At 39.3% G+C, this 12491-nt stretch overlaps 1 protein-coding gene across 1 annotated transcript in view; it reads left to right on the top strand.

Annotated features, from left to right (window-relative positions):
• The window catches only part of COL24A1 (collagen type XXIV alpha 1 chain), a 171227-nt gene that overhangs the window by 79883 nt on the left and 78853 nt on the right, over positions 1–12491 (top strand). Inside the window, exons 21-22 of the mRNA XM_075711229.1 lie at positions 289–342; positions 11731–11784. Of these exons, the coding sequence (XP_075567344.1) occupies positions 289–342; positions 11731–11784 (108 nt within the window). The remainder of the gene's footprint in view (positions 1–288; positions 343–11730; positions 11785–12491) is intronic.

The following is a 12491-nucleotide window of genomic DNA, read 5'->3' as shown; positions in this document are numbered from 1 at the left end:
TATATTTCAAGGTTTTTATATTTGACTATTTGGACCATCCCAAAACTCCCAATTTTATTTGTCTAAAGCTAATTTACATTTTTTGTTGTGACTTCAAAGAGATATGAAGAAGAATTAGTCTTAATTGAATCCAAAGAGAGGCAGTTATAAAATTTCCTATTTAGTGGAAAAGTCATCTCAACACTTTTGTTGGCTTTCTTTTTGATAAATGTTTTTAAAATCTTCATAAAAATCTCTTGTTAAAAAAAAAATTATCATCAAAAATCTAACTGCTTGGATTTTTTTAAGGGGAAAATTGGAGATCCTGGATCCCATGGACCGTTGGGTCCTCCAGGACCTGAGGTAAGAAGTTGCTTGACAGAGGTAAATTGAATGTCATTTAAGTTCTAAATTAAAAAAAATCAGAGGTAAATGGGTTTGCTTCACAAAAGATTGTTGTCTTAGTTGAATTTGCAAATACTTTTTATTCAGTCATATCTGATGAATTTATTCTCCCTGTAAAGTATAAAAGGTTCTAGCGCTTTATTTTTTAATGCAAAATACTAATACACATCATCTTTGAATACAAAATAGTTCTTCATGTGTCTGTGTGATTAAGATGTGCTCTCTTTTGAATCCAGGTGTTATGGATTACACCTTGAAGGAGGCTCATGTGATTTCTTAGGCACGCTTCCATTCATGAATTCTACAGCATGTTTACAAATGGGATTTTCCAAGCCTGGTTGCATATTTATCTCTTAGAAAATAAGTTTATTTGCAAGGAATGCAAAGAATAAACACCAGTTAAATAGGAAGCATTGCCAAGCACTTGAATCTAGCAGTGCAGTTGCCCAAGAACTGTATAGTACTATGGAAGTCTACACAGAAACTAAGTGAGTCTCTGAATTGTTCCATGTGGTGCCTTTTGGCATTTATACCATGGGCTATAGGAAAAAATTCTGTGGACTGTACAGGAAAGACATATGCATACACAGACACACACATCCTTATCACTCTTTACAACTACCTGAAAAGAGGTTGTAGTGAGGTTGGTGTTGGTCTCTTCTCCCAAGTAGCTAGCGATAGGACAAAAGGAAATGGCCTCAAGCTGTATCAGGGGAGGTTTAGGTTGGATATTAGGAAGAATTTCTTCACAGAAAGGGTAGTCAAGCATTGGAACAGGCTGCCCAGAGAGGTGGTGGAGTCACCATCCCTGGAAGTGTTCAAAAAACGGGTAGACATGGCACTTTGGGACATGGTTTAGTGGGCATGGTGGTGTTGGGTTGATGATTGGACTGATGATCTTAGAGGTCCTTTCCAATCTTAATGATTCCTAATTTTTACTTTCATTATAAATAATCCAGCCATCAAGCCAGGAAACATGAAATTGCTACTCTCCCCTTAATTGGTTTAGTGGTGGACTTGGTAATGTTAGGTTAATGGTTGGACTGGATGATCTTAAAGGTCTTTTCCAACCTAAATGATTCTATGATTCTATATATGTTTACTGGAGAGAAGAAAGCAAAAAAATGCAGATTTTTCTTTTTAATCAGCCTCCTCCAATGCATTTTTTTTTTTCTTTTTTTAAGTATGTCTAGAAGATGTATATTAGCAATGATGGTGGTTCTGGCCTTACAAGATCCAATAACTCTGGGAGTATATCTCCTCAAACCAAGGCTCTATATTCCTACCTTTTTTAAGAGGGAGCCCAAGGCCTCTGATCCTCAAAGAGCAAATCATGGGGTTTTATTACTTTATTGTTATAGCTCCTCTAAATCCTAAAGAACACACTTTCTTATTGGAGATGAGCCCTCATTGAGAGAAAACTCACTGGGAAATGTGTTGTAGCAACACAAGAAGGCCTTTTCAGAATACGCTAATGTATTGGGTTTGTGTAGCAGGGTTTTGGTAGTGGGGGGAGCTACAGGGGTGGCTTCTGTGAGAAGCTACTGGAAGCTTCCCCTATGTCTGATAGAGCCAACGCCAGCCGGCTCCAAGATGGACGCACTGCTGGCCAAGGCCAGTGACAGTGGTAGCACCTCTGGGATAACACAGTTAAGAAGGGGGAAAAAAAACCCCAAAACCAAAACAACCCCAAAACACCAGGACACAAACTGCAGATGGAGTGAGGAGTGAAAACATGTGAGAGGAACAACTCTGCAGACACCCAGGTCAGTGCAGAAGGAGGGGAGGAGGTGCTCCAGGTGCCAGAGCAGAGATTCCCCAGCACCCGTGGTGCAGCCCATGGCGAGGCAGCTGTGCCCCTGCACCCATGGAGGCCCACAGGGGAGCAGAGACCCACCTGCACCCGGGGAGGAGCCCACGCCAGAGCAGGGGGATGCACCTGGAGAAGGCTGTGACCCCGTGGGAAGCCCACGCTGGAGCAGGCTCCTGGCAGGACCTGCAGACCCATGGAGAGAGGAGCCCAGGCTGGAGCAGGTTTGCTGTCAGGGCTGGGGACCCTGTGGGGGACCCACGCTGGAGCAGTCTGCTCCTGAAGGGCTGCACCCGTGGAAGGGACCCATGCTGGAGCAGGGCAAGAGTGTGAGGAGTCCTCCCCTGAGGAGGAAGGAGCGGCAGACAGAGCACGTGATGAACTGAACCCATTCTCCATCCCCCTGTGCTGCTTGGGGGGAGGAGGTAGAGAAAATCAGGAGTGAAGTTGAGTCTGGGAAGAAGGGAGGGGTGGGCGGAAGGTGCTTTAAGATTTGGTTTTATTTCTCATTACCTTACTCGGTTTTGATTGGTAATAAATTAAACTGATTTTCCCTAAGCCGAGTCTGTTTTGCCCATGATGGTAATTGCTGAGTGATCTCCTTGTCCTTATCTCAACCCACGAGCTTTTTCACTGTGTTTTCTCTCCCCTGTCCAGTTTGAGAAGGGGAGTGATAGAGCAGCTTTGGTGGGCACTTGGCATCCAGCCAGGGTCAACCCACCACAGCCAATATGTTTTAGTCAATGGGGAAAGAGTATTTTCATGCCCTTCAGTTAGAATGGAAAAGGCACAACACCTGCGCGTGCTGCCCACAGCTGCCTCCCTCTGTGACTCAGGATTTTAGATTTTGTGAGCCTCTTCACTGTTAGCAAAAGAGATCCTTGCATCGTCTCTTCTCTTTGTATAGCTTCCAGCAAGGGAGACCTGTGGCAGGTTAATATCAAATTGTTGGTCTTGAAGTCTGTGTCCTGGTGGCCCCGACGCCTATCCTCATAGTCCTTCATAGTTCCTTATCCCAACCCATGCATGCAATTCCTTTGGGCCTCCAGAGAAATTCTAGGCCAGTACCCTCAGGGCAGATACGGATGGGAAAACTGGCTGTCTGAAAAGCTCAGTATTTCCTTTTGCTCGGGGATGCAGAATTACTTCAGCCATTAGAAGGCAAATAAAGTGTATTATGTTGAATAATTTCTTGAGCATCCAGGTACTTTTCTTTGAATAGTCGCAAAATGTCGGGTTTACAACTACAGAGCAATGTTTCTCTTAACTTTAGTCAGGCAAGATGGATCCAAATAAAGTAAAAGAAGTTTTGCCTTCTTTTACTTCATAAAAACATGGTCACCATATGGGAAAACAGCAGAAACAGAAAGGAGGTAGGACAGCAGTGTACTAGGATCTTGAACAAATTGGGAATTCTAGAATTCCTATAATAAAAGGAATTAAAAAAAAAAAAACCAGCTTAAAACTGAAGATTGTATCTTGCTCTCCCTGTTGCTTTGTCTTATAAAAATAGGCTAGTTGTTGTTGCCAGAAGCTGTTTAGACACAACTGGGTATATGAAGTATGAGCAATTAGTGCAGATTTTCCTACAAGAAAAGCCTACTGTCGTATATCTAATCATGTCTCTTCTTCCAGAAATAGACAGCTAGCAAGTCAGGCAGGGTTGCTTTCTTTGTTCCTATTTCATTATCTGAATGGTCAAACTTCCCATGACCCCATGTAAAAAACAGACATTCCATCCGGTACTACATGTTCCCCTTGATGTTTCTGGAAACAGCAGAATGTGATGAATTAGTGTCTTACAAGGGGAGTACTTTGACTTTGGCATGGACATGACAACCCATACCATATGCCTTTTAGGAAAGATTTTATTTTTAACAAAAAAAAAAAAAAAGGGCTACGTTGGGATTTGGGCATTGCTGTGAGCAGGAGGAACAAGGCTGTGTCTGCCCAGTTGGCAGAACCTGTCAGATCCTACTCCAAACTATGTGTCTCCCCTTTTGTCCAACACTAAGACAGTGGGATTTATAAATGTACCCTGTCCCCATGTTCAAGCTTGTTTTGGGTGCATGTGAAATAAGAAGCTCTAGATCCTTTGGTCTCTCCAATTACACATTTGGGTATGTATTTCATTTCCAGTATAAAGAATAAGCAGTCATATCCCTAACTTTCTGCCCATGTAAACTGCTGTAAATCAGGCACTACAGCAGCTGAAGTCTGTAGTTACCTGTGCACACAACAGTGGGAGCGGACCTGGCAGGCTTCATTCATCCTCCTGGGTTTTTGCCTTTTTATATGCAGGTCAGCAGTGACTTGGTTCCTAAATTTTTCCTCTGCAGCCTAGGTACACCAGATCAGAGTTGAAATAAGCCATCCACTCATAGCAGGGTCCATTTGGGAACTGCAGTGCTGATGGGCAGGAGTGAGTAGAGGGAGGGACAGAGGCCTCGTGCTCGCTCCCTGGGTGGCTGTATGAGGGTTGGCTGCCAAGTGCGTTTTTTTCAGTGAAGTCCTGCAGCGTCAAGCCAAATTCTCTTCCGGGTATGTTGCCGCAGAGCCAGGGTCTGTCGCGTGCCTGAATGCGTGCCGCTCACAAAGCACTGGATATCTTTAGTGAGCACTTTGTGGAGCATATTCTTCATCCGTTTACACATTTTCCTGCTTTGTCCAGCATCTAACAATGAGCAGCCAAAATTTCAACTTTCTAGAGAGCTCTGTTTTATGGGTATGACAACGGGAAAGTGCTGGTCTGACTGTTTCAACCCACAGTGCCTGTGTTTGCTGTGTACGATGAAGTATGTAATGCTTATTGTTAATGTGAATGAAATTAGACAAGGTTTTAACAGGCTTCCACATGTAGTCAGAATATTTTATAGTTAAATTTAGCTTTATGAATCACATTTAATTATCCCCCAAGAATGAGGGTGATAGTTGCCTTCAGATGTGCCTTCAGATGTGCTCTGAGTATTATAAATAGGTTTCATCTGGAGCAGAGGGAGCATTAGTCATTATCTTCAATAGAACCTTTTTCATCTGTGCAGCATTTTGATCTGAAGGCGTTAGCTTATTCTTTCAGGAAGGTACTCATATGGGATTCAGCTGGTAGGTTTCATGCTCAAGGCAATAGCATTACAAAGGGAAAGGATACATTGAAATAATAGTAAACAGTCAAAAAAAGGCACATATTTTGTAAGTGAATCACTTTGCTGCTTTGAGTTGTTCATTAAAAAAAAGAGTTTATTTTTAATGGATGTATGATCGTATCACATGGTGTTTTGAGGTTGTGCAAACAGTGCTATGAGTGCTTCAATATTGCATCAAATAACTTGTATGCAAATGAACTTGAATGAAATACAGAAACAAAGACAATTTTATAGGTGAATTAATTGCATGTTCTGGCATACATCTGAAGAACTGTTCTTGTAGAATTACTTATACTTTCTGCTTGCCTTTGCGCAGAATCTTTAACTGGTCCTTCCATAAATTTATTTAACACAAGTACATCTTTCTGATTTTTTTTTTCAAGAAATATGTATTAATTTTGCAGAAATATTCAATTTACCTTGACTTTTTAATAACGTTGAACAATGCTTGTTCATGTGACCCTCCTGTGTTTTAGTTTTTCTTCAGAGTGATTATGATAGTTCAGTCTGTGCCTGTTAGGTCCTAGGCTGTTTCCACAGACTCTTCTGCTCTGCGTAGAATTTGTCATCTTGGAGATTTTCCTTTTTCAGGCAGAGCTGTGGTGCAACTTCACTAGAAAAGAAGAGACATGCAGAAAAAGAAAACTTGATTTGTGTTGCTTTACCAGGGCACTATTTAGTAAGAAAGAATCTGCCTAGAGTAAGGCAAGCTAATATTTAAGTGGTTTTTATTTTATTTTAAACACCTGCACTGCTTTGGCTCTTGGGTTTTGGCATTGATCTTAGAAGAAACAGTACTCTTGCAAATAAGTCTGAAATTTCTGCCTTACTTTTTTGGTCTCTGGCCTTAGTCTAGATATGGTCTGATCTGAATGGGCACATAGTTGTTAGCAGCTTAGAAGCAATGTACAGTGAAATAATCCTCCTGCAAGAGAACAGAGTTCTTCTTGCGCAAGGATTGTTTCACTGACTGTTAGTTACTAGTCTCTTTTCTAAGGTGTAAAGTTAGGAATACTTGATTTTCAAAATGCACAGAGTTGTTCCTGGTGACTTTCCTCTGTACTTGGGCTTTGCCTAGCCCCACTGTCACATATATCATTAGAAGCATGCCTGAAAGACTTGTTCCTCAGACCTTAGTAATTTTGCTGTTATTGGAGGACTTGCAACACAAAAATGAGCCTGAATATTTTAAAATACATACATAATCTGGTATTTCTGTCCCTTATGAAATGTCCACATTAGATGCTGGTTTTCACCATAAGTCAGAACAAAATTTTAAAAAATACATCTCTCTGCTTGGCATTGTTATATGTACTGGAAAGTTCCACAAGAGTAGCTGTTGATGTTGAATGACCGGCTTGATTTTTGAGTCTTGTGAAAGAATTGATCAGGTGGCTAAGTTCTCCCTGGGCCGTGATTGCCCAACAGACCAGCTCTTCCGTGGTGCACCTTGTGGGTTGACTACTGGAAGTCTTCAGGGCAGGCAGGGAGACTGTTGAACAGAGTTCAACAGCAAGTGTAGCTCTAACCAAACTGTGCCAAGCTCCCTCTGGAAATCCTGTCTGATCCTCAGAGTGGGTCTGCACTGAAGTTCTTACCAAAGCTGTTAATTTTTCACATTGTAGATTTACAGAATGCTTCAAGACTTGGTCCTTAATATGTTGGTTGGTGGCCGGTGCTGCTGTGCTGGTCAGTCAGGTGACTCACCAGCCACCTTCTCAGCCATCAAGCACCCAAGCAGGTCTGTGAAGGACATGTCTTGAAGGGTTGGTGTAGGGCCTTGCTTATGCTATAAACTAAACTACACTAGAAACTACTTGTCAATACAATGATTCTAATGTATGTTGCATATAATATGTAGATGCACTGGATGACTTTAAAGGATGATACATCACATTTGGAAAACTGGTGACTTTAAGTCTCTCACAAGAAAATCAGTCACTAGTGTTTCAGTGAGCATGGCTGAACAGCTCTGCCATGTGCAATTAGACAAAAGCACAAAGCAACATCATCATTTTACTGACTTCTTGGCAACAGTAAATTGCAAAGCATTCCTGTATTTTATGCTGTAATCCATGATTGCCCTTTTTTTTGTTCTCTGACAAATTGCAATTGTACAGTTGTAATTTGTACTGTTAGATTCCTTCCTCCACCCTTTCCAAAATCAGAATTGAAGGTTTGTTGGAAAAAATCAAAGTTTTGTCTCTGCCCTTTAAAAATGCTGGCATTAAACTTTGGCTAGATTGACACACACAGAAGAAAGCTCATTTCAATTCTTTTTTTTCTTACTATTTTCTACTTTGTACTTGGCACATTGTTGACACTGTCACGCAGTTGTACAAATGGCAAAGAGCAAAGTCCTGTAACTGTGAATACCGACATTTTTAAAATTGTGTAGAGAAAAAAATAGATTTTTTTTGTTTTTTAATTGAATTGTATCTCTGTATAGCATGTCCTTTCAGAAGATAATAAACACTTCTTATTGGAGAATAGAAAATCACAGCTCCTTTTCTCTGTTCAGTGAGATTGTAGTTTTATGCAGAAATTTTCCTTTTGTAATTTGGTAATAATTAGTAATAAAACTTCAATAAGGTATCTTGTTGAAGTTCAGTAGCTGCATCCAGCCAGCATTGCTTCTGAAAATTCCTTCTAAATTCTCATTCAAATGAAACACAGCATGTGATTGAATGAAATAATATTGGAGCAGGGGAACTTGGCAACTGAAGGGACTAATACAGTCCCTGGAGAGGTGTTTGCTCTGTGGTGCCCTTCCACCAGCGCTCGTGTCCCGATCCCATTGAGGGCTGCTGAGGAGCTACAGGGCACGAGGGCTGGTGACCAACAGCAATGCTGGCAAATATTGTGTGGAAACAGCTTGCAGTGAGTAGGATTCTGCAAATGTGAGAGAATTCCTAGTGGAAATGGAGTGTAATTTCCAAACACTTCTATTATTCTGCTTCCATGTTAGCAGCCACACAGGAAAACAAACAAAAGCAACAGCTTTTGCAGATCCCTCATCTCTGAGGCACTGACTTCAGTACAAAAAGACATGCCCTGACGTAGTAACAGTCTGATCATCTCGGCATTTTGTGTTAATTAGAGATTATATACATAACATAATTATTGCTCTCATTTAATTTTATTTTAGTACAAAAAGCATGCTTTCACAGCAAGGTTAAAGTGCATTTGTGTTGAGATGGCTGGTACTTCGGGTTTTTCTGACACCAGCTCTAGTTTGATTAAACTGAGTGAACTCTAAAGTGCTTTGCTGGCAAAAGGCCACATCTGCAGCCAGATTTTGAAAATAATTTGTAACCTACCAGCTGCCAGACTTCTGTCTGATGGGAAGATAAGAATCTACGCTTTGCATTTCCTTAGTAGAAGTCATAATATTGAGTGATGTTTTGTTCCGAATAGTCTCTGCTGAAAATTACGTTGCAGCTGGAAACTAGACATTGATCTCCTAGCTTTTCACTTTGGGAAGAATAATGAATTTTTAATCTGGAATAGCTTCACAGGGAGCTGACTGCTGATTAACTCTTGGCAAATTCAGATATAGGTAGAAATTCATACCACTCCACTACTCAGAATCTGAAAGGCAAACACCATTGCTGAGGCGTTTGAAGAACTCCTTTCTGGTTCATTCATTTTCTAGAATTGTCTTAAGTGGCTATCTGTATCCTGGATTATTACCGTTGTCTCATGGATTATTAATGCGAGAACATCTTGGAAATAGTGTTCTAATACTGCCATAGCATCTGCATTTTCTCTGTGGTAGTGCTCGAGAAGAAAAGGCTAAATCCAGCTTTACAGCAAAGACAAAAATGATGAAGATTTTAAACTTTTAAATGCATTGCTAGTGTTGATGCTCTCAGGCCAGTAGCCCTCTCGCATCCTAAGAATTTGCCTGACATGGAAAGGTTTCCAAATGTCCTGATTGTTCTAACTGTGATAGTGCTCATCAACACGTACATCTCACAATTCTTATTGAATCCCTTCTTAGCAGTGTTTATGCCAATTAATAAATAAAGTACACGTATTCCCTTGTAAAAGTATAAGAACCTTTCTAAATAGACATTTTTCTTGACAGATTGTTTTCTGGAATGTTTATTGCCATGAGGGAAATTGCGTCAGCATTTAGTACTTGTTCACACATTAGAAAGTTAAAGATTTGCAGATGTATAAACCCACCCACCCCTTAGTAACTATTTAATGTCTGTAAATAAGCAAATTTAAAATTAAGAAAGGATGAGTTGGCAACTTCCAAAGAATTGACCTAAATCTTCAGTGTATTTCAGTAGATAAGTGTGGTCAGGATTTTTAAAAAGTCCTCTTATGAACTCTGTAGAAATCTAGGCTGATGTGAGTACTTTAGGTATCAGTCTGGGTTCCTGGGTCACCTGTGAATAATATCCTATGTGCCACCTAGAGGCATGTTGGCGTTGTTGCACAGCTCTACTAGTAGTTCCTGCTTTATGGCAAAAAGAAATTACCACCCTGATGTTTTGTGAAATGCTGTATGTTAGGGTTGTTCCACTTATTCTGAAAACTCCGATCAGTTCTCTTCCACTCTTTAGTGGTTTGCTTTAGTACTCATTAGCATTCAAGTGCTAAAACTGATTTTTTTTTAAAAGAAATCATAATTCTGTTTCATTTTTTTTATACATTTATTTTTTATTTAATATATAAACACACCTAAAAAATTTCCATCCCATCTAAATCTCTTCTTGTAAGTCTCTCTCCATCCTGTTAAGAACAGTGTGTAGAAAGCAAACAGAAGGAAGCCCTGCAAATGAGAACAGTGATGCCCTAAATACTTTTAAAATTTTATTATAATGTGGTAGTTGAGGGTGAAGTAATATTTTCTTTTAAACTTCTTGCTTTCATATGATTTCTCTTTAGCTTTCTGGTAAGTTTTTTTGTGATTAATGTCAACTAATTATGAATAATTATTTGAAATGGTTATTACCTATATTTGAAGCTCAGCTGTTCTGGAAGAATAAAGTATGGTTAACTAATAAAGTATGGTTAACTATTCTCCACCTAGCGTGGCTTGCTTTTTTTTTTTTTTTTTTTTTTCCCCCTTCCTTTCATGCCTCTTTCCTGCTTAGAGAACCTAAAAAGCAACTCTTGAAGCTTTGATGATGACATGTATTAGCCTGCATTAGTATGGAAAGGTTCCAGAGAGAATTTCATGCTGGAAGTTCTTTAAGAGATGTTCTTTAAATTGCTTGAAACGTGTATAATGCTTCATTTCCATTATTGGAAAAGCATGCATGCAAAGAGTGATATTTATAATTTTTAATCTGCAATGATTTTCTGTTAAGGAAGAAGGAAACTTGTTTTTACTAGTGTGAGGCTATGGATGTGCACAGATGTAGTAATAAATATTTTACTCAGACGAAGAACTTTTCAGTGGCAGTCTTTCTATTTTCAGATAGGCAAGATTTAATAAAATTTAAAAGTTTATAAAAATAACAAAATCAAATACTCTCTTGGCAGATGACTGAGTGAGCTCTGTGCTGACTAAAGAGCCAATTACCAATGCTTTACTTTATCCTACAAATACAAAGATTACGCGTCTTCACTGGATGTTTATGAAATGTAACACTCTATTGCATAAGGGTTAGCTGCATCGTTGTTTTTGTTTCCTTAAAATACATTCATTCCTTATAAAGCAATGTAGTTGTAGCACTGGATTCCTCTGGCGTAGAGGCATCCTTGTGGTGTCCCACTCAGTGCCTACTGGCCACATGGTTTGGGGTGATAATTTTAGTTGATTCATTTCCTTTGCATGTTCATTTTTTCTTTACCAGCAGCTGGACCTATACCACACACTATTTCACAAAGGCTTATTCTGACTAATGCTACATGCTGGTGACCTTCAGTCACTGCCAGCCAGACCTGGATTAGCACCTGCTGATTTGGAGGCAAAAGGCTTTCTACCCTTTTCTTAATCTTGGAGTGATCTCGTCCTTAAAGTGCAGCCAAGGATTAAAGGGCTTCAGCTGCTCTCTAAGCTGTTTTTAAAAAATACTTGAATTCATGAGTACAGGACCTGGTGCTGGCTGCTTTGTGGCGTTTTTTTGTGCATCAAGACCGATCCAATGGTTTAATTTCAAACGTTGCTTAGTGGATAAAAAGTCTTATGCTAAGAGAAATGAAACCCATACTGACATCTGCTAAATTGAGTTTAATGAAAGCTGCCTGAAATCTGTCATTTATCCAAGTCCTTTCAAGGAAACTTAATGGATTTTGACATTTTGGGAATGGTAGAACAAATTTATTTCTTGTTTCTGTGGTTCAGGTTTGTTAAATAAATGAACAGAATCAAAACAAGCATGTTGGAAACATTCCTACTCTGTAAATCATTTGTCTGTGTGATTTCTTTAGGGTTTTCCAGGAGATATTGGTGTACCTGGATTAAATGGCCCTGAAGGTCCTAAGGTAAGACAATATGAAAACTTTTTCATAATAACAATAAACAGTATAAATCTGTGAGGAAAAGCTCTGAGAGATGGACACTGGCATTATGAGAAGATAATTTTACTGTCAAAATACAGGTACTTTGCCTCAGGTATTTATATGAGGAAGTTAATCTAATGTTTAATGCTGTCCACGCAGTTATGAGGGTAATTCCTGTACTAGATGAAAGCATGTAATGGCACGTTCAGTGCAAGGAAGTTTGGAGAAAACGCTATGTAGCTAGAAAGTAGCATATATTTTATCTATATTTAAATAAAATGCATGCCAAATGTGTGCAGGTATCTATAGTCTCACCTGAGGAGTAGTTTTTTTTTTTTTTAACAGATTTTGAAAGAAATAGTAGCTAAAGTTATGGGTAAAATTCACACACCAGATTAAATAATGGATAAAATAATGTATATAATAGGTAAAATTTATATAATAACTGTGTCAGATTAATTTAGCATCTGTTTTTTAGTAGACTAGTATTTTAGACCGAGCTTAGGCAATAATTCATATGTACAGTTTTCAATGAAGCTTTGGATAAAAGCACATATGGGAAATTTTTGTTTAAAATGGAAAAGGTAGAGACTAGTACAAAACATGCAGGTGGATCAGAAGTTAACCCAGAGCAAGATGGTTGAGTAATATCTAAAGATTGACTACTTGGTCTTGAAAGGCAAGTACCA

Source organism: Pelecanus crispus, chromosome 5 (genome assembly GCF_030463565.1).
Source record: "Pelecanus crispus isolate bPelCri1 chromosome 5, bPelCri1.pri, whole genome shotgun sequence".
Taxonomy (NCBI): Eukaryota; Metazoa; Chordata; class Aves; order Pelecaniformes; family Pelecanidae; genus Pelecanus; species Pelecanus crispus.
Note: the sequence above shows the minus strand (reverse complement) of the source record. Positions and strands in the feature narration are given on the sequence as shown.